General features: G+C 39.5%; 2 protein-coding genes across 2 annotated transcripts in view; both read left to right on the top strand.

Moving 5' to 3' along the window:
* Positions 1-2,366: 2,366 nt before the first annotated feature.
* On the top strand, positions 2,367-6,782 carry LOC125240205 (dynein regulatory complex protein 11-like). The gene is made up of 4 exons (XM_048148028.1): positions 2,367-2,477; positions 4,466-4,641; positions 5,740-5,842; positions 6,777-6,782. The coding sequence occupies exons 1-4, from the start codon at positions 2,367-2,369 to the stop codon at positions 6,780-6,782; spliced, it is 396 nt and encodes a 131-aa protein (XP_048003985.1).
* Positions 6,783-7,178: 396 nt separating this feature from the next.
* Positions 7,179-23,016, top strand: part of LOC125240203 (dynein regulatory complex protein 11-like) — a 39,013-nt gene continuing 23,175 nt past the window's right edge. The window contains exons 1-10 of the mRNA XM_048148027.1: positions 7,179-7,262; positions 7,707-7,767; positions 10,494-10,572; positions 11,041-11,166; positions 11,590-11,707; positions 12,702-12,850; positions 15,486-15,636; positions 16,676-16,843; positions 18,395-18,552; positions 19,093-19,243. Coding sequence (XP_048003984.1) covers positions 7,179-7,262; positions 7,707-7,767; positions 10,494-10,572; positions 11,041-11,166; positions 11,590-11,707; positions 12,702-12,850; positions 15,486-15,636; positions 16,676-16,843; positions 18,395-18,552; positions 19,093-19,243 — 1,245 coding nt within the window. The remainder of the gene's footprint in view (positions 7,263-7,706; positions 7,768-10,493; positions 10,573-11,040; positions 11,167-11,589; positions 11,708-12,701; positions 12,851-15,485; positions 15,637-16,675; positions 16,844-18,394; positions 18,553-19,092; positions 19,244-23,016) is intronic.

The following is a 23,016-nucleotide window of genomic DNA, read 5'->3' as shown; positions in this document are numbered from 1 at the left end:
GTTGGTTTAGCTTGTCTACCATACAATGATACACTCTACATAGCATCACACCCACTCTCAATAACGGCATTAACGGCAACAATTAAGTAATAAAAAGTACCTTTAAAGTTGCTAAAATTAGTAAAAACTGCGCAGCTGTGTACGTTCTTTTGTCGCTTTGTTATCCTAGCCGGCAATAAACTCGACGTCGGCATCAAGCGTCCCGAACTTTCTAAAAATTGGTTCTTTTGTTTACAAATTGGGATTGCTTCCATGTGTAGGCCGTTTTTGACCATGACTAACGTATATTACTACTAACACTATTCTGAAATAAACTTTTTCTTTTTCTAATTCCGATTTTTCTTCTCTCCACTTAACGGCAACTCTCTATAACGCCATAATATGCACAGTCCCTTCAGTGCCGTCATATAGAGTTTACACTGTACATTCAATCAAAAAAAAATTTTTTCGAAATCGGTTCAGTAACGACGGAGATATCGAGGAACAAACATTTAAAAAAAATAAAATAAAAAATACAGACGAATTGAGAACCCCTTCCCTTGAGATTTGGAAGGCGGTTAAAAATGAATAAGGGTTTACTAAAATTGTTTTTTGATAATATTAATATTTTCGGAAATAATCGCTCCTAAAGGGAAAAAAAGTGTGTGTCCCCCCCCCCTCTAACTTTTGAACCATATGTTTAAAAAAATATGACAAATATCACAAAAGTAGAACTTTATAAAAACTTTCTAGGAAAATTGTTTTGAATTTGATAGGTTGAGTAGTTTTTGAGAAAAATACGGAAAACTACGGAACCCTACACTGAGCGTGGCCCGACACGCTCTTAACCGGTTTTTTTTCTTAAAAATTATGATTAAATAGCGCCTACGTGCTCTTTGATTCAAATAACAAGTTATATAGTCAAATAAAAATATTTTGTTAAGTGTAATATTATTCAGTTCTCTCAAGACAAACAGTAATATAGGTATACTAAAAACTACTATTTTCGAGCCAGTGTTCATAATTTATGGAAATTTAGGAAATTGTGGTCAAAATTAAGGGACATTATTTTTTTGTTTTGGGGTATATATCAGCTTCATGATCCTTATATTGCCAGTTATAAAAAATACCCACTGTAATGCCACACCTCGGATACTGGCGATCAAATATACGAATGAGGCGCGTTCCTAGCACAGTCTAAGCTCGTGTCAGGAGAACGCGTACTATGCTTTTATTAAGTGAAATATGACAGGTCTGACTGTGAGGTAACCGAGAGGGGGGTGGGCGGCACTTTAAGCGTGGAGCGGGAGTGGCCATACTGTACGATAGAGTAGTAGTAAACGCTTTATTGCAAAGAACAAATTACAAGTACAGTGAATAATTATAATGGTTATGTATTATGTACAAAGGCGAGCTTATCCCTTTAAGGGATCTCTTCCAGCTAACCTTAGAATAACTGAGAGAGGAAGATAGGAAATGGTAGACAAACACAACTAAAGTGCATCGGCATATATACAAAGTACCTATTAACATATCTTTACACATAATATACATCTCTAGATAAATGATAGTACACTTTATTATACTGTGGTATTGCTGTAACTAAAGACTACTAGAATGACTATTTTCCCCGCACTAGCTCGGAAACACGTGTTTTGTCCTTTAATACCAGCGGTCAAAAACGTATTTTATCCACTAGTGGGTAAAGTAATTGAATAAAGTCAAATTAACTGCTTTAATAGTTATTTGTTATACAAGGGGGAAAAGTTTCATTTTAACGCCGAGTGTGGAATTGAAAAACGAGCAAGTGAAAGGATTCTATAGTTGAACCACGAGCGAAGCGAGTGGTTCGAGAATAGAATCCTGAACTTGCGAGATTTTTAACACACGAGAAGTAAAATACATTTGCACCCGAGTGTAACACAAAACTTTTCCCCTCACTACAGCGAGGAAACTACAACGCAAAAAATGCGTTTATCACTGCTTCCAGTAGTTCCACAGGCGGTAAATCATCTAAATTACTAGATTCACTTACTTTTGTCAATTTTAAAGCAATTAATCTGACTTTATTCAAGGTCGAATTACTTTACCCACTAGTGGATAAAATGCGTTTTTACCCGCTGATATTAAAGGACAAAACACGTGTTTCCGAGCTAGTGAGGGGAAAAATTGATAAAAGTAGGTGAATCTAATAATAAAGATGATTTACCACCTGTGGAACTACTGGAAGCAGTGATAAACGCATTTTTTGCCTTGTAGTTTCCTCGCTATAGTGAGGCTTCGCTCGTGGTTCAACTTTTACTTGCTCGTTTTTCAATTCCACACTCGACGTTAAAATACAACTTTGCCCCCTTGTATAACAAATAACTATTCTAACAGGCAAGAAGATGCCGCTGACCATTCCTTCTAACATGACCATGTCCATCGAGGCTCATCGGAAATGGCTGCAAGTTGTCCAGGAAACACAGTATTTGATAGAAAAGGACGAAGAATTACAAGTAAGAAAGTAGTTAATGACGCGAAGCATGGAAAATATTTCGAATAGGTAGTTGAAATTTCTCTCCACTGGGGATTTCTCCCTGAACCTTAGATATTTGCTAATAACCTAACCACAAAATTAAAAAAACCCCCGACCGCGACATAGTGGACCGATGTTCATGAAACACTCCCGACTAACTAAACTTTCAAACAAAAAAACGAAATCAAAATCGGTGCATCCGTTCGGGAGCTACGATGCCACAAACAGACACACACACAGACAGATAGACAAACAGACAGACAGACACGTCAAACTTATAACACCCCGTCGTTTTTGCGTCGGGGGTTAAAAACTTCGATAGTAAACTTCCAGCAACTGGCTAGCGTTCAATACCTAACCAACATTTGTTAAAAATGAATTCTCCTTAACTATTTGACGACCGGCCTGGCCTATCGGGTAGTGACCCTGCCTGCTAAACCGCGGTCCCGGGTTCGAATCCCGCTAAGGGCCTTTATTTGTGTGCTGAGCACAGATATTTGTTCCTGAGTCATGGATGTTTTCTATGTATAAACTTACTTGTATAATAGATACGTAAGATGACATGTAATTATATATTATCAATAAATTATGAGTATGAGTATGAGTATATAAGTATTTGTATATTATATAATTACTTAGTTTATTTTTATTTTAAAGATAAACATGTCAAAACAAAAGCCTTAACTAAAAATAATTACAATTAGTAATTAGTCAATACCGCTCCGCACCGCCTCCGGTGCAAAAGTGCCCATAATGCTTGCGGCATTACCCCGTTGGATCGCTATGGCCAGCCTTTGCACCAGAAACGATTCGGAGCGCGGGTCTTCTCCCTTTAACCTAAGTCGACGGCCCACGTCACGCACAAAATGCTTCGCGTCCGCGCCCCAGCAGCCCGCCGTCTCCACCGCAAAAGGAACAAAAAAGTACCCCGGACCCAAGGGCGCATATTTCTGCCGCTTTGACGCCGCCTGGAATTCCGCCGCAGCCCCAGCGCTGCGGGTTGTGCGCCCAATGTGAGAAGCGGCAGGTGTTCACACACGTAGCGTCCCACACCAAACACCGCCCCCTCTCCCACGGGATCAAAGTCAGGCCATCGGGGCGCTTGCCATCCGTGCGGCTAAGACCCGGCGGCTCAAGGATGGACGGTACACCAGCCGACTTTAGTGCCCTCTGGACGATGTCGTTGAGAGCATGGTGACGCGGATGCCTGCCCGTACAGCGACGGCAACTCAAAGCATGATGTCCGCTAGCCTCCACCATGGAACCGCAAATGCATAAATGTGGTTGACATACATCGCAGCCCAAGCGGAGAGCAACGGACACCCGCAAAGAGTCACCGTCGAGCAAGGTACCTAATTGAGGCGAAGGTAGCGCGTGTAACCATGCCCCTGACTCTGGCTCTGATACAGCCAAAAGCCTAACCCGGTCAACACCCACAGAACCATCGACAAGACCGCCAAGCACAGCTCTGCAGCCCACATCATCCCACGCCCGTTGCACTTTGGGATTTTCTGGCACGGTGGCACCAGGATTTAGGGCCAGCCATTCCCTTAATTTATATATGTAGTACCCACAACACAAGCCTTCTTTAGCTTACCGTGGGACTCAGTAAATCTGTGTAAGAATGTCTTATAATATTTATTTATTTATTTTATAGAGCTCGATACTAGGTGGCAACTGTGTCTCGTCTGCCAAAAAAATAATATTAGAACAGTTTACAACTTATATTACAAGCAGAAGGAATTGAAAACAGAATACTGATTAATTGAAATATTGCTAAAAATTGGTGAGCATTAAGACTTTTCGTTCGTCGCGACATCTATTGACAAGTAGCAGTACTGATAATTTAGGCTAGTTGACGCGTGATTGTCGCTAGATGTCACTTAACTATGCCTATACAAATAACCCGCATTTACTGGTGTATGGAGTTGCAACTCTTCCCTTAGTTATTCCTCTATGGTTTTTCAGAAAAAAGCCGCAGAAGGCCTACGCCTGAAGGAGCGCAGCATCCCGCCAGAAGTGTTAGGCGGGCTGTACGCGAAGTATTGCAGCCTTGCCAATCGAATGTACCAGGCTTACCTGGACAGTGTGCAAATACAGCGCGCGCCGTACATTGAGGACATCGTCCGGGTCGTCATGAGACGGTGGCTTTCTTTTTACCTCCCTACACAAAAACGACGCGGTGTTATAAGTTTGACGTGTCTGCCTGTTGACGTGTCTGTGGCATCGTAGCTCCCGAATGGATGGACTGATTTAGATTTAGTTCTTTTTGTTAGAAAGCTGAATTAGTCAGCACGTCAGCAGTGTTCTTCGATTCGAAGTCGGTCCACTATGCTGGGTCTTTTTCAAAATTTAAATTTGTATTCAGCAGAGTGGGTGAAGGTTTTGTATGGCGTCAACGCCAAATACATAATATGAGATGCCGGAAGTTCTTGATCTGAATAGTGTCTAGTTACAGCGCGCTCCGTACATTAGGATATCTTCCGAGTTGTCATGAGATGGTAGCTTTCTTTCCTTAGTTTAACGGTGGGTGATTTTCTATGACGCTAGAGACAAATATATCATCGAATATAACAGAAGTACTAATTATATGTAACAATTTTAAGACATAACAACAATATAGATCAATAACTACAAATTTAGAAATTTCACTTTGACAATAATCCTCTATATATTCATTCTCTTTGACCTGAGTAAATAAATGGAAGAAGAATCATCATCCTCCTTGCGTTATCCCTGCATTTGCCACGGCTCATGAGAGCCTGGGGTCCGCTTTGACAACTAATCCCAAGATTTGGCGTAGGCACTAGTTTTTACGAAAGCGACTGCCATCTGACCTTCCAACCCGAAGGGTAAACAACTAGACTTTATCGGAATTAGTCCGGAAGAAGAATATGGTATGATATTATGCTGCTTTTTGTCTTAAGCAGAGTTGGTAAAAAAACCATTCCGCTCGTTCTGGCAGATTAAGGGACTTCAGCTTGTAATGGGCCAGGGCCCCGTTTCTCAAAACTGAAAGTTACAAGTTACAAGCGGAAGTCTCTTTGCAACTTGTCATATTAGACATTGACAACCGCTTGTAAATATTAACTTGTAGCTTCGAGAAATGGGCCCCAGGTCTTTAAGGATTAAGTGAACGTCAAAATCTCATCGAAGTTTGACGTTTGGAACAACGCTATTTTCGGCGACGCTGTCAAAATCGTTGCCACCTTCAATTGGACTGACTATATGTATGTTCTCAGGTTATATGAGCTCCGAAACGAGCTGGTCCTCCTCATAGTGAATGACTACATTTACGTGGACTCGGCTCTGACCCAGCAGCATCTCACGCCGCAAGATATCGAGGTAAGGACGATTAGGATCATCAAGGTCTTCGAGACTCCAACTCGGACTCCTATGCTGTATCCTTTTAAGTTCCAGAATTGCACAAGTACAATAGTTATTTTCCCCTCACTAGCTCGGAAACACGTGTTTTGTTCTTTAATATCAGCGGGTAAAAACGCATTTTATCCACTAGTGGGTAAAGTAATTTGACCTTGAATAAAGTCAAATTAACTGGTTTAAAATTGACAAAAGTAGGTGAATCTAGTAATAAAGATGATTTACCACCTGTGGAACTACTGGAAACAGTTATAAACGCATTTTTTTGCGTTGTAGTTTCCTCGCTGTATTGAGGGGAAAAGTTTTGTGTTACACTCGGGTGCAAATGTATTTTACTTCTCGTGTGTTAAAAAATCGCAAGTTCAGGATTCTACTTCGCTCGTGGTTCAACTATAGAATCCTTTACTTGCTCGTTTTTCAATTCCACACTCGGCGTTAAAATACAACTTTGCCCCCTTGTATAACAAATAACTATTGTTTTACAAGGGGGCAAAGTTATTGTTTAACCGCACGTGCCAATATTGAAAGCCGAGCAAGCGAAAGATTCCAATATTCAGTTCAAAAAGTGGAATCTTCAGCGTTGGGAGGGTTTCAAAGCACGAAGGCTAAACAAACTTTGCCGTCGAGTGAAACACAAAATTTTTCGCCACACCAACACGAACAAAATACTGACTATAAAACATCAAACTAAATAAAATCCATCAATCTATCCAATATTTATGATTCAAAATCATCATTTATAGGTAAATTCTATCAGCAAGCTCAAGACATCAAGTTTAAATTTGTATGAAATTACTTTGTGGATAAAATGAAATTTTGCTATCTGTTTTCGAATAGCAAAGTAAGCCTTTACCAGTTGGTGTGGTGAAAATTATATTCTAGTTTTGATCTGTTATAGAAATAAAAAAATTAAATTTAAATCGGAAAAATTGGCTAGGATCTTAAGTACGAGGATTATTCGCTATTAAAGAGACAAAGATCCTGCAGCGGTGGATGTAGATGCCACGTAATATACAGCGGAATCCACGCCGGTTCGAATAAGGCTTCCATCACAAAAGGGCTTTGTAATATTTTGATTAGTATATGTACACTGTAGGTACTACTCCGGCTATAATCATGTACTTGGTCTGGAAAGTAGCGAGGCAAGTAAGCAGAGACGTAACGTGACTATTATGGCCACAATTCCATGCATACGAGTAGTTACTTCCCATTACACTCGACGAGTGTGTGGCTAGAGTATGCGATAAAAGATAAAATTGCAAATACCATCGTACAGGTGGTAGTTCCATGTCACTTCGCGATGGAGTCACGCAAGGATTCAGTAGAAGAATTACTTCGGGCCATGTGGGAGGAGTCTATACAGAGAATGTCTGCCCCAACTATGGTAAGGATTCAACGTGTTTGGTTGAATTTAACTTTTTGAGAAGCGGAAAATGTCCTTAATCGACTACTGCCACTTGTGATTAAGTTTAGAGTAAATTGAAAAGTGGAAAAGTAATGTCATCGCTTCCTCCAATTCCAATTTGTGTGTCCAATTTGTTTTGAAGTTCTTTCTGTGTCCCCTGCCCTTTCGTTTCAATGTGCTCCACGGATCCCGAATTTGCCGATCCTTTGGAGTTTCCTTTCGGTCGCTGTCAAAGGTGTCAAGTTAGTGTCAGCCATTTCCGACAAGAACACAATTTTTTGGTGAGGGCATCTGGCATACTCTTATATTATGTCAATTCGAAGACATGTTCATGAAATAGTAATAAAATATAATACTTCTCGCTTCCCGTACTTTAGTTGAAATTGAAAATGTAATTATTTGAATATAATCTTGATCGTACAGGTACACAAATCAACCAGCGCTTTGTACAATCGTCAACTAAGCAGCGAAGAGGCCGTCGTTGGTATGATTTGGTCATTATGATTATAAATATTTAGAACCTTTATGAATGATAGTAACGTAGTAGTTTTCGAGAAGACATGCAACGTATAGTTTTTATGAAAGCTGCAATAAACTGTAAAAGTCCGATAAATAATAGTATTTTATGCAACTGGTGGTTAAATAAAAGAGGTCAAAAAAGGTGAGTGGCGTGGGTAACAATTTGAGGCGAAGCCGAAAATTGTTAATAAGGACGCCACGAGCATTTTTAGGGTTCCGTACCTCAAAAGGAAAAAACGGAACCCTTATAGGATCACTTTGTTGTCCGTCTGTCCGTCCGTCCGTCCGTCTGTCAAGACCCTTTTTCTCAGGGACGCGTGGAGGTATGAAGCTGAAATTTATATCAATGAGTAATTCTACTGGTACGGTCTACTGTCCCTTGAAGCTGTGAAAAAATCAAACTTCTAAGCCAACGCAATCAAAAGATACAGCCGTTTATGCCGCAAATTTTCGACACTTGCAAGGGAATCAAAACCTACAGGGTGCTTCCCGTGAACTCAGAATCTTGAAATTTGGTACGAAGCAACGTCTTATAGCATAGATAAAGTAAAAATTACGAAAACCATAAATTTTTAGTTACATCACATAATATATTTTTTTTTAATAATTTTAAACTTACTACCCATTTCCTCATAAACGCGTAGAGGTATTAAATTGAAATTCATGCCAAATACTCAGGTCTATAATACCTTTAAGCTGTAACAAAATCAAACTTCTATGTCAACGCAATCAAAAGAAACAGCAATTTAAGCTGCATATTTTGAAACTCGCAAGTACTCGCAAGGGAATCAAAACCTAAAGGGTACTTCCAGTCGACCTAGAATCTTGAAATTTGGCATGAAGCAACGTTTTATAGCACACATAAAGGAAAAATTCCGAAAACCTTAAATTTTTAGTTACATTACAAAATATATATTTTTTAATAAATATAAACTTATTACTTTTTTCCTCATGAACGCGTAGAGCTATCAAGTTGAAATTCATATCAAATGCAGGTTTGTACGGAACCCTCGGTGCGCGAGTCCGACTCGCACTTGGCCGGTTTTTTTGACTCAGTTAAACACCGTTGCATACAATACTTTTTCTAAGACCAAGCACTTATTTTGAAAGAAAATTATAAATTCAACAAATACCTACTTTCAGTCATCTTAGTTATCTAGTGGACCGCCTACCATTTTGAATATGAAGTTTGAGTGCAAACATGAAAATAAAACTGTCTATGGTATGGTTCTTTGAAGCCTGGCCACTAAGACGAATCGAGCCGAGTTGAATCGAGTTCTCATACATTTGAATGCGATTCGACGCGTCGCCAATGAACGCAGCAGAAAACGAAGGAGTCTCGACTCTGCGAATTGGTTTGTTAAGTTGGTAGCAATGTATTTACTGAACTTTAACAGCTATATCGTGCTACTGCTACTGAATGTTTTCAGGGTATAGACTAGATAGACTTGTCCTGACATCTTTTATGTAGGGTTTTAAAGTTCTATGCACGACCTTGTAACTCACGAATAACAGTACGGGAGTAGAAAAAATAAATAAATTACATTGTAAAATTAGAATCGGCCTCCTGGCCATTTCAAGTGCAGATCCAAGCCGTTACTACAAGAACTATTGTTTTTAACCCCCGACGCAAAAACGACGGGGTGTTATAAGTTTGACGTGTCTGTCTGTCTGTCCGTCTGTCTGTCTGTCTGTCTGTCTGTTTGTCTGTGTGTGTGTCTGTCTGTGGCATCGTAGCTCCCGAACGGATGAACCGATTTCGATTTAGTTTTTTTTTATTTGAAAGCTGTGTTAGTCGGAAGTGTTCTTAGCCATGTTACATGAAAATCGGTCCACTAGATCGCGGTCGGGGGTTTTTCAGAATTTTAATTTTGTGGTTAGGTTATAAACGTATTGAACAGTGGGCATATTTTAACACGGAAGCGAAACAGCCAAGCCGCATATTTTACCTAACGTGTAGAGTTTGTGAAGTTAGGGTTTGTAGAGTTAGAAGCTTGGCTCTACATGAGATCTGATAATTTTTTGTGAGGTCACCCATAAGGCATCGTTTTAGCGACATGAAAATGTTTTTGGTGGGTACATTTTAGTGTCAGTGGCAGGGTGTTGAAATTGGCTACGTGACCCAGAAGGGGTGGGTAGTACAAAGCCGCCCCTGGGCCATTTCTGGATTAAGTAGGACAGTATGTTTGAAACTACTAACTGAATCTTTAATGCCGGCATCAGATAGAATAATAGCACCACCGAATCTCGTCCCGTGGGTATCGAATAGGGCGACTTAAAGAACGGCGGCAGATATGCACATCAGCAATCCTCATCCGTGGTATACTTCGCGGGGTCCTTGCTCTCCAGAGTCTCGAGACCCTGTGCACGCTCTCGCCACAAAAAAACTGAATATTTTCAGGTGATTACGGGCAAGCCAAGAGACCTTACTAAAATGCCCACAACACCAACCACCAACGGTACAGCGGGGCAAATCTCGACTGGGGGACAAATGTGACTGGTCCATTTTTTCCATGTTTTACAATGTTTCCATTATTAGATAGTGTCCACCGGTTGAATATGGTAGGCGTGTTCAGTGGATACATATAGAACTCAACATCATAGTGTAATGATGGAAAAAATGGACTAGTTATAATTGCCCCCCAGTCGAGATTTGCCCCGCTGTACCTTACCCATATTCGACTGTTGCAGAGCCCGTGAAAAGCGAGTCTATTGTCATACCTGAGGAGTACATTCGAGCTGCCATCATCCAAGCGCATGAACGATATCGGTAACATCTTCTTTCATACCTTAGAGCGTTTTCACATGATTCGATCCGATATAAACATACAAAGTGTAATTTTTATAACCGGCAATTTTTTCTGACGCACTGTACCGCCGCGTAATTGGTGTCTATATCTTTTTTAACCGCCGACGCAAAAACGACGGGGTGTCGTCTGTCTGTTTGTCTGTCTGTCTGTCTGTGTGTGTGTCTGTCTGTGGCATCGTATCTCCCGAACGGATGAACCGATTTCGATTTAGTTTTTTTTGTTTGAAAGCTGAGTTAATCGGGAGTGTTCTTAGCCATGTTTCACGAAAATTGGTCTACTACATCGCGGTTGGGGTTTTTTTTCAAAATTTTAATTTTGTGGTTAGGTTATTAAATGCAGTAAAGATAATTTATCATAGGTATAGCTTGTAATACTCGTATGTGTCTATCCACCATATTGCATAACCATAAGCGCTACATATGTTTCAGACAGTATTTCATAAGAGACTACAAAGCCAAGTGCATACGGAGACGAACGTATTTTGCGGCGAACGTCGAGCCTGCCCCCGAGCCTTTGAGGATGGCGGCCGCGAATCTCGTCCAAAGAGTCTACAGGTACAGTCAACAACACAGCTGTGAATACAAAGTACCGTGGTTCTGCCGGGGAGCATGACGTTTACATTGCCGGACGAATGATTTTGTATGGATACAATTTTAATTTATAAGTAAAAGTTATCCATCATTAACAGATTGCCCGTATTAAATTTACACACTATATTATGTGCCTTATATCAGTTGTCCAGATCTCCAGTTACACCATGTATATGTAATGTAATAATATACCTAGTTGCGACTACTTAGAATCGTCCCATAAGTCTACAACTGCATAGATTTTAATAGCCCCACCTCTGCAAGGTTAAACGTCATAATTTCATCAAAGTTTGACGTATTAAAACAACATCTGCCTGACGAGGCTGTGAAAATCGTTGCAAACTTATCGCGGATTACATATATTAACGGCATAAGATTAATTTCTAGGCGCTTTATGCAAATCAAAAGGCAACGAATACAAGACCACAAGAGGGATGTTCTGTTGGGCATGGTTCCGGACCCGTGGCGGGAGGGTCAGTGGGATCTCAAGGAAGAGACTAAGAAGGTAGGGCTTTTACACGGTTACTAGCAGAGTGTAGTGTGACTGGCCCATAGATTTGGAATTATTAAACTAGATTGTGGAATCACATTTGTTGCCATACTAAATTGAACCTTATCACTGAGACAAAAAGGTGATCGTATCAGACTAGCGAAAATGGTCCACATGAGAGGGCATTGTTTGGGCTGGTGTCCCTCTCGCACGTGTGGCCAGTGTTAATGAGGTTACCATAGTAGTAGTATTTTTATCTGTTATTACCTGACTTTATAACTTCCTATATTATTTTAGTGTTATATTCAAACTAGGGTTTCGATATATTTCAAAGAATTGGAAAATAATTATATTGTAATTATTTTGATGCCAATAAATCAAAGATTTGTATTTATAATTATAATAAAAAAATATGTTCAAATGGGTATTAGTAGATTTGGTAGTAACTTTGAAAATTGACTGGTATCCCCAATGTATGACAGTGATGACGTCACTGAATAATGTTGACATTGTCAGTAAGTGCGAGAGGGACACCAGCCCAAACAATGACCTCTCATGTGGACACACTCTTTGACCTAACTACTCATTCTGGTTTAACTATAATTCTGTGGACTGGCGACCCTACCAGGCCTGCTATGATGTGGCCTGTCACACTACAAAAGATGATACAAATATTCTGTGAATATTGTCGCTCGGCCTAGTCGAAATGACAATCGTTGACGCTAGACGCCGATCGAAATGCAGTCTGTCTCTGTCGCGCCAATACGGAAGCGCGATAGAGATAGCTAAGCGTTTGTGCATTTGGCTACGTACCCTGGGCAGTCCACAACCGGAGTGAACACGTAGAGCGGCCGTGTCAACGCACTCACTGTATTTGGTCGCTGATTTTTCTGAATTTGGCCAAGAGAGGGAGCCGGCCACTCGGTACTCGGCCAAAACTAGCTAGCTAGACTGTTTCTGAAAATAATTATTTAACTTTCACTGAGGTTAAGCGGCCATATCGTTTCAGCTGTACTCCTTGCGACGGCACATCAACAAGAGAACGAGACAGAAGTATATGCAAGAGCTGGAAAGAGAGAACACGAGGCTAATTATGTTGAAGAAAGATGTCCAGATAGATGATATAACTGAGCATATTCGAGAGTGGTTTAAAGAATGGTATGTCATGTTTGTCTTTCATTTTAGGCCACTAAAATAGTACATTACCATACAAGTGAGGAGAACAGGCAATGCAAAACTAGTGGCTATAAGTAAATTCAACATCAATAATACAATCTCAACACCGAATATTTCCAATATTCTTGTTTTGTACTTTTCCGATAAAGCTCCGAAGAACCGAGATTTTCAATACAATTTCGGGATATCCCAGTACTTTCGGTACCTGTAATTCCCGGGAGCTTCCCTGCTGCCAGTAGTAGATGGGCCATTTTATTCAAAGTTCCACCCCACTTTTTTTCGGATTTGGAAATTTTTATGTAGTTTCCACTCAGAATCGCGAGCTCTTTCAATTCTAATAGGAGAAAAAAAGTGTCCCAAGATTTTTTCCCATTCCATTTCCCATTCCCAAAAAAAGGAGGAGGTTCTCAATTCGACTGATTTTTTTTTTGTATGTATGTTACTCGATATCTCCGAGAATCGTGGACCGATTTTCAATTTTTTTTTCAATCGAACGGGTATAACCCCGAGATGGTCCCATTGGCACCAAGTCGGGGTCTGATGATGGGATCTTGGAGAAACCGAGGGAACTCTTCAAATAATGTTATAGGCACATGTAAAGTTTTTAGTGTATTTTTCAAAGGTACACCAGTATTTACTGATGGTAATAATTTTATGTGGCTGAGCTGATGATGGAAGGTCAACTCCTCAATGGTTAGGAGTTAAAGGATAATTATTTCACTACTGTACGTATATTAGGACTGATACATATAATATCAATAGGAAACACTAGAAATCAACAAATAAATAAACTTTTTTAAAAACTAAAAAGTCAAAAATAATAAACCTTTGAATTCAGATTTCTTATCGGATTGCAATAATCTAAACATCCAAATTATAAACAAATCAATTATTTTTGTAGTCGGTACCAGCCCTGTTCCTCGTCTTGCTATTGCCTGTTTGCCCCATCGAACCATGCGTAGGCTGGCCCCGACTCCAAAAATAATTGATTTGTTTATAATTTGGATGTTTAGATTATTGCAATCCGATAAGAAATCTAAATTCAAAGGTTTATTATTTTTGACTTTTTAGTTTCTCCGTGTTTTGTAATGCGCTTATTTTTGAAGGCGGTTTTTTTTTTTAAGTTTATTTATTTTTTGATTTGATATTGTAAGTATCAGTCTGAATATGCGTACAGTAGTGAAAAAATTTTCCTTTAACTCCTAATATTGAGGAGTTGACCTTCCATCATCAGCTCAGCCACATAAAATTATTACCATCAGGCGTAAATACTGGTGTGCCTTTGAAAAATACACTAAAAACATTACAAGTGCCTATAACATTTGAAGAGTTCCCTCGATTTCTCCAAGATCCCATCATCAGACCCCGACTTGGTGCCCATGGGACCATCTCGGGTTATACCCGTTCGATAAAAAAAAAATATTTGAAAATTGGTTCACGATACTCGGAGATATCAAGTAACATACATACAAAAAAAAAAACATTCCGTCGAATTGAGAACCTACTTTTTTTGAAGTCGGTTAAAAAAAAACCGCCTTCAAAAATATGCGCGTTACAAAACACGGAAAAACTAAAAAGCAAAAAATAATAAACCTTTGGATTCAGATTCCTTATCAGATTGCAACAATCTAAACATCCAAATTATAAACAATTCAATTATTTTTGGAGTCAGGGCCAGCCTGCGTATGGTTGGGTGGGGCAAACAGGCAATAGCAAGGCGACGAACAGGTCTGGTACCGACTACAAAAATAATTTATTTGTTTATAATTTGGATGTTTAGATTGTTGCAATCCGATAAGAAATCTGAATCCAAAGGTTTATTATTTTTAGGGTTCCGTAGTCAACTAGGAACCCTTATAGTTTCGCCATGTCTGTCTGTCCGTCCGTCCGTCCGTCCGTCCGTCCGTCCGTCCGTCCGTCCGTCCGTCCGCGGATAATCTCAGTAACCGTAAGCAGTAGAAAGCTGAAATTTGGTACAAATATGTATATCAGTCACGCCAACAAACTACTGAACCTATCAAGTTCAAAACAATTTTCCTAGAAAGTCTTTATAAAGTTCTACTTTTGTGATTTTTTTCATATTTTTTAAACATACGGTTCAAAAGTGTCGGGCCAAGTTAGGGTTCCGAGTTTTCCGGGGGGACGCACGGTTCAAAAGTTAGAGGGGGGGGGGGGACGCACTTTTTTTCCTTTAGGAGCGATTATTTCCGAAAATACTAATATTATCAAAAAACCATCTTAGTAAACCCTTATTCATTTTTAAATACTTATCCAACAATATATCACACTTTGGGGTTGGAATGAAAAAAAATATCAGCCCCCACTTTACATGTAGGGGGGGTACCCTAATAAAACATTTTTTTCCATTTTTTATTTTTGCACTTTGTCGGCGTGATTGAAATACATATTGGTACCAAATTTCAGCTTTCTAGTGCTAACGGTTACTGAGATTATCCGCGGACGGACGAACGGACGGACGGACGGACGGACGGACGGACAGACAGACATGGCGAAACTATAAGGGTTCCTAGTTGACTACGGAACCCTAAAAAAGTGGGGTGGACAACTTTGAAAAAAATGGCCGAGATAGTTTATTGAATTTGTAAGTTTCGTGCAGGTTGTACGGCTACGGCTTCTTCCCCGAATACCCTTATGATGCTGAAGGTGGAACCATTATGGTGATTCGTGGGCAGTATCCAACAGTGGCTGAGAAATTCGAGGCTGACGAAAAACTGGCAGCTCTTACTAAAGGGAAGACAAAGGAAATGGTAGGTTATTTATCATCATTATATCAGCCCGTGTGTTGACGGGTTAAGAATTTCACCACCCCCCTTCTTCCCGTGGGTGTCGTAGAAGGCGACTGTAGGATATGGGGTAAATTGTGGCGTAGGCGAGAGGCTGGCAACCTGTCACTGGAATGTCACAGTTTCGTTTTCTTTCAACCCCTTATTTGCTAAGAGTGGCACTGTAACTTTAGCAGTTTCATGAGCTCTGCCTACCTCTTTATGGGAAACAGGCGTGATTGTATGTATGTATGTATGTATGTATGTATATCAGCCAAAATACGTCCACTGTTGGACATAGTCCTCCCTTACTGAATGTCACATCGATCGATCGCACGCAGCTCTAATCCAGAGGACTACCACGACCCTTATAAGGTCCATCTTCAGTTTATTATTTATTAAAATTACATTATCATTTAACACAACATCAGAAGTTACATGTTACTGTGGGGTCACTTGTTACATTATTACTGGGGTAATAATTGAACTATGAATTTTTCTTTTCTGTACATAGTGTCTATCATGTTTTAAGTAGTTTTTTCCTCTCAATTCGCTCAAAGGTTGACTGGAAGAGATACCTTACAGGGATAAGTTCGCCTTTTTTATATCAATAATTTTATAATATAATCAAGAATTCTTTTAGGCATAATTCACCTTTCGCATAATCTGTTATAGCATAATATAGTTACGCATAATTTGTCTAGCAAATTACTATAATGTACTATATTAATGTTGCAGTTTTGGATTACCTATGATAAAAATTCTGCGTGGTAAATTTCGACTAAACCATGTTATGCAGAAATATTTTATGCATAAAAACCATTCGGCAAATAACCTTCATGCATGAAATATATTCGGACAAACAAAAATATGCCTAGACAAATTATGCGTAACTATATTATGCTATAACAGATTATGCGAAAGGTGAATTATGCCAATATAGATAATGCCAAACAGAATTCTTGATTATAAAATTTTGCCAAAACAAGGGGACCCTATATGTATATATTCTATATGTCGGCAGTTGCAAGCGGAGAAGAAGCAAGCGAAACTCGACGCTATCAACAAAGCAAAAGCTCAGAAAGAGACTGAGAGGAAAGTGGCAGAACAGGAACACAAGTTGAAGTGTAACCCACTGAATGACCCTGGATATAAAATGATGGTGTCGCGTCATATGGATGATTTGCATCAGGTATTTAGTCAGCTAAGCTAAAAGTAAGTAAATTGGCTAATAATAACCTATTCAAAAAAATTAAAATTTTGAAAAAACCCCCGACCGCGACATAGTAGACCGATTTTCATGAAACATGGCTAGAACGCTCGCGACTAACTCGGCTTTCAGACAGAAAAAAACTAAAACGAAATCGGTTCATCCGTTCGGGAGCTACGATGCCACAGACAAAACAAACAGACAGATTTTTAGGGTAGCGGTTCTGGCGACAGATTGGTGCAATGGTGTCATGGAGCACCTGGTTTTCCCTTGTGTACCCTTCAACGGCCAAGTCACACAACATTAACTATAATAATAAAGAAATCGCAGTAAGCAACCTTAGACTTGGCACAACTTTGTCTAGATTTCATTACTTTTTAGAGATAAACAAGCAGCTCCATCGAGACTTGGCTAGTTTTTTAACCCCCGACGCAAAAACGAAGGGGTGTTATAAGTTTGACGTCTGTCTGTCTGTTCGTTTGTCTGTCTGTCTGTCTGTTTGTCTGTCTGTCAGTGTGTCTGTTTGTGGCAACGTAGCTCCCGAACGGATGAACCGATTTAGATCTAGTTTTTTTTGTTTGAAAGCTGAGTTAGTCGGGAGTGTTCTTAGCCATGTTTCATGAAAATCGGTTAACTATGTCGCAGTCGGGGGTTTTTTCAAAATTTTAATTTTTTACAGAATGATTTTGGTGGGATTTCACTTATTTTTGTAGAAACGTGGGCATGAAGCAGCCCATCAAGTTGAATATTTTTTTTGTAAAGGCGATATGTCGATCTCTAATAGTTTGGTTGGGCTCTTGTGTTTTCTAATCAGGGTCACCAGGTACCCCAGATCTTTGATTATCCTAGTTTTTATAGTTTTTGCTTTATGTGGCCATTAAACCCTAACTCTGTATCAACTTTCAGCTCTCTGAGTTAATGGGAAGTACTAGTTCTATTCTGATGATCATGAGTGAGTGTATGAGAATCATGAATGCAAAACTTTGCTTTCGCTTAACTTCGGAACTAAATAACCTACAGACTTGAAATTTTGGATGACGAAAATTTCTGCGTTCTGGTCTTATCCAGAGGTTCTCAAATAGGGGCCTGAAAATGCGGCGAAATGGTTCCTGTAAAGGATGCGAAATAGTTTGCTTCGCGCTCGACTTGGCGGGGGCACTGCCGTGCCCCCAGATCCAAGCGTGGAACGATACGATCGTTTTATTACAAGCTTTTATTCAACTTGCCTTGTTAGTATGTTAGTTTGGGTCAAAACGTAGAAGCTAAATTTGACCCACTTCCCGGTTTCCGATTAGCTGAAATTTTGCACTATTATGGTATCATGGAGCTGATCTGATGATGGAGCAGAAAGGTGGTTATAGGAACTCTGTTATGAAACGTCGTATCCCCATCGAGTAAGGGGTTTTTAAAAACCTCTCAGAGAGTAGTAGATGATTTTTGAAGGAAAGGTACAGTCGGCGATAAAATCTTGTGCCAAAAATGATTTTTTTGCAAAAAAACTTATGTATTCTAACATAATACTTATTGTTACAGGTCTTACAGCGCTACAACGGCTGCTGGTCTATCTATGACAGTTTCGAGCCTGAACTAGATGGCGAGGTGGTGTACGGCTACATTCGCACCATCATGAGTGAAGACGTGATGAACCAACTCCACGTGGAATGTAGGCGATACGTGGACGAGTTCATGAGGTAAGGTCAGCGGATGTAAGCGCGGATCCAGCTTCGTGCCCAGTGGTCATGACCCCCATGACCTCCCCCCTGGATCCGCGCATGAGCGGATGCTGGTCTGTCTGCGACAGTTTCGGCCCTGAGCGACATAGTGAGCTGGTATATGGCTACATTCGCACCATCATGAGTGAAGACGTGATGAACCAACTCCACGTGGAATGCAGGCGATATGCAGACGAGTTGATGAGGTAAGGTCATTATCATCATCATCCTCCTTGCGTTATCCCGGCATTTGCCACGGCTCATGGGAGCCTGGGGTCCGCTTTGACAACTAATCCCAAGATTTGGCGTAGGCACTAGTTTTACGAAAGCGACTGCCATCTGACCTTCCGCCCGAAGGGTAACTAGGCCTTATTGGAATTAATCCGGTTTCCTCACGATGTTTTCCTTCACCGAAAAGCGACTGGCAAATATCAAATGACATAGAATAGGAATTTAAAAGTTCACGTGAAATTATTTTGAACGTCTATAAACTGCTGGTTTTTATGACTTTTTTATCAGATTGGAATTGAAACTGCTCGTGGAAGCGCACAAGCTGCAGTACAAGAACATGGGCCAGAAGTACCCACCCATAAAGCCGCGGAAAAGGCCTCCGGCGATCCGGGTCCCCAAGCCGCTCAAGGTCGATGCTGACTTGCTCGATGGGTTAAAGGTAAGTTATCCAAGTCCACGTAGCCGACATTACAATCGTTGACGGTAGACGCCGATCCGATCGAAAGGCATCCTGGCTCTGTCGCGCCAAAACGAAATAACATTCATGGTAGAGGCTTTTAGTATGATAGTAGGAAAGCAATGCTTATTAAATACGAAACCAGTTTCATATAGTGTGATCTGCTATTGGGCATTAAAAACCAAAACAGGTTTGTTTCTTTATTAAAATAAAAGAATAATTCTAGTAACTCATCTGTGGTTTCCCTAATATGTGTTATTGAATAGTTAACATTTGTGCAATAACAGACAACCGAGACGGATCTCACAGCAGTCACAGCAGAAGACACTGTGTAAGGCCGATAGTCCACTATCATATGTTTATCATAGACATATGATCATAGGCAACATGCCATACATATCTATGATCATATTTCTATGATAAGCATATGATAGTGGACTATCGGCTTAACAACAATGTTTTACAAGGGGACAAAGTTGTTGAATAACCGCACGTGCCAATATTGATACCCGAGCAAGCGAAAGGTTCCAATATTGAACCAGGAATCTTGAGCGTTGCGAGGGTTTCAAGGCACGAAGGTTAAACAAACTTTGCCACCGAGTGAAACACAAAAATGTTCACCATACCAACACGAACTAGATACTGTCAATAAAACATCAAACTAAATCAAATCCATCAATTTAGAGATATTAAATATTTATGATTCAAAATCATCATTTATAGGTAAATTCTACCAGCCAGCTTAAGACATCAAGTTAAAATTTCTATGAAATTACTTTGCACTCTTGAGGATAAAATGCAATTTTGCTATCTGTTTTCGAATAGCAAAGTAAGCGTTTACTAGTTGGTGTGGTGAAAATTTTATATCAAGTTTATACAATCTTTATATTCTTCTCTTAGCCGGTTGCACATTTATCCTTGCCTTCCAACAAATCATTGTATGTGTCTCCGTATTAAACGACAATATAGCCACGTACACGCCATACTTCCTCGCACTGTTCACATGAATCGCATGATCCAAGTTATTAATGTCTACCCTGTTGATGTTATATTTCCCTTTCTTCAACATACACTTCTTTGTAAAAGGAATCCCCAGCGCACCGAAAATTGCTTTCACTACGAAACTTTCACATTTCAGTTTCTCTAACTCAAAAATCTGTTCGACGCCATTTTGTGCCTCGTAACAGACTGTCAATGATGCGTGGTGTTTGTCTTCTTTAATATCTTCTTTCAATTCTACATTACCTCGTAGAAAGCCCACTCCTTGGCTGTTATTATATAATTCGATGTGTACTGTAAAAGGAATTACCTTTAGATAAGGTAAGGGCGGATTCTCACAATGTTCTAAAGAACTCCATGTCGCTACGTATTTTTCTGATGCGTCTATTACCTCGAAACAGATGGAAATTGTCAAAAGCGTGCGTAATTTCATGGTGTGGACGATAAATGGCGGTAACCGAACTCCCGTTTGTGGAACAACATCGTTATTTATAAATCCACTTGTATTATAATTTTGTTTTCCCCTCACTAGCTCGGAAACACGTGTATTGTCCTTTAATACCAGCGGGTAAAAACGCATTTTATTCACTAGTGGGTAAAGTAATTTCACCTTGAATAAAGTCAATTTAACTGCTTTAAAATTGATAAAAGTAGGTGAATCTAGTAATAAAGATGACTTACCACCTGTGGAACTACTGGAACCAGTGATAAACGCATTTTTTTGAGTTGTAGTTTCCTCGCTATAGTGAGGGGAAAAGTTTTGTGTTACACTCGGGTGCAAATGTATTTTACTTCTCGTGTGTTAAAAAAACTCGCAAGTTCAGGATTCTATTCTCGAACCACTCGCTTCGCTCGTGGTTCAACTATAGAATCCTTTCACTTGCTCGTTTTTCAATTCCACACTCGGCGTTAAAATACAACTTTGCCCCCTTGTATAACAATTGTTACATCAATACATCATTGAACTAATCATATAAATTTTGAGCGTGTTTAGGGTTTAACATATTCAAAGGTTGGCCATGAGCATCACCGGTGACCACGTAATAGTACATTACGATACAAGTGCGTAAAAAAGGAAGTTCGAAACGAGTGGCGATAAATTAAAACACGACCGAAGGGAGTTTTTAAATCGACACGAGTTACGAATTTCCTTTTCGCACGTGTATCGTACGACGTTTTTCAGTACAGATGACCCTCCGAAGTTTCGACCTGGCATATAATGAACCACTTCTCGCACTAGTGCGTAAAAAAAACACCATCTGTACTGAAAAATCTGTTCCTATGTAGTTTATGTAATTTTCTGTGACTGAGGGGATGACTAAATTAGTGTATGTGTAACCGGCTCGCTTAGCAAATATCGGCATATTTTAATTATATGCATAAGTGAAAATCGTATGTAAATTTATTTAGTAATTTTTGAGACACACTCGTGACTTTGTTTGTAAGGTGTAGTATATTGATAGTGATAGGTAGGTGAAGCTGATTAAGGAACCCACGCTCAGTTCTGAATGTTCAAAGTTTCAGATACAGTTTATCGTAGATCTAAAATGATTAGAACTTTGTATATTGAAATAGTTCAGATAATATCAATATAAAATAATGAGGGCATTTTGCAACAAAAATAATATAATTTTCTGTTCATCGGCCGGAAAAAGCTTGATTTGTGATTGATATTTTTTAACCGACTTCAAAAAAGGAGGAGGTTCTCAATTGGACTGTTTTTTTTTGTATTTATGTTACTTGAAAAAATTGATTAGTTTATAATTTGGATGTTTAGATATTTAGGTTTAGGTAGAAAATCTAATCATCATATTGTTTTTTGCTTTTTAGTTTCTCCGTGTTTTCTAACGCGCTTATTTTTGAAGGCGGTTTTATTAGAGTACGTAGTGCTACTTTCTCAAGCAGAGACGCTTGCGCTGTCTGGGGCATGTGCATCGAATGCAACCTACTCGTTTACCATGGCGTGTCATGCTTGGTGCCATAGCTGATACCAAAAAAAGCGTTGGTCGGCCAATGTTACGATATAAATATTGCACCAAACGTGACATGCAAGCCTTCAACATCCCGGTCCACAGATGGGAAGAGCTTGTCGAGGACAGGGACAAATGGCGCAAACTCGTGTTCGACGAACGCAAAATCCACAACAATGCTTTGGTCATCAGCGCAATACGTGTTCGCCAAGTGCACACTTCACCTGGCCCGAGTTGTGGTTGTGTTTGTCGCTCCCGTATTGGCTTACATAGCCGGGCATTTCCCAGAGCGTTTCAACTTTTTTGATTTCGGTGGCAGCATTATTACCCGAATCCCGTAAGCGTAGCATGAGTTTTCTTTGTTTCTGGTAGAAATCCGCGACTTCTATTTAAATTGACAGAATTTCATGAAATGAAATGAAATGAAATGAAATGAAATGAAATATCTTTATTTGCTTGAATATGGTAACAAGGTAGGTCTTATGGCTAAGTTTTCCATGCATATTCAACCTGCATGCAGGCGTGCAAATTTTTAACATTTTAATATTAAATAATTTATCTCATGCACATTGAATAAACAAATTACAAATTAATTAGGTGTCCTGCAAGTTCTAAATTTCTAAATAAACTAAAATGATTTTAAATGTCAAAGGTTTGCAATAAATAATAAATTAAAAGTAGTAAATCTGAATTATTAACAATTACAATTAAGCTTCACGAGTCAAATATTCCTTAACGCTATAAAAACAATTGTCTAGTAACCATTTCGATAATCTAGTTTTAAAT

The sequence above is a fragment of the Leguminivora glycinivorella genome, chromosome 27 (assembly GCF_023078275.1).
Source record: "Leguminivora glycinivorella isolate SPB_JAAS2020 chromosome 27, LegGlyc_1.1, whole genome shotgun sequence".
NCBI classification, from domain to species: domain Eukaryota; kingdom Metazoa; phylum Arthropoda; class Insecta; order Lepidoptera; family Tortricidae; genus Leguminivora; species Leguminivora glycinivorella.
Note: the sequence above shows the minus strand (reverse complement) of the source record. Positions and strands in the feature narration are given on the sequence as shown.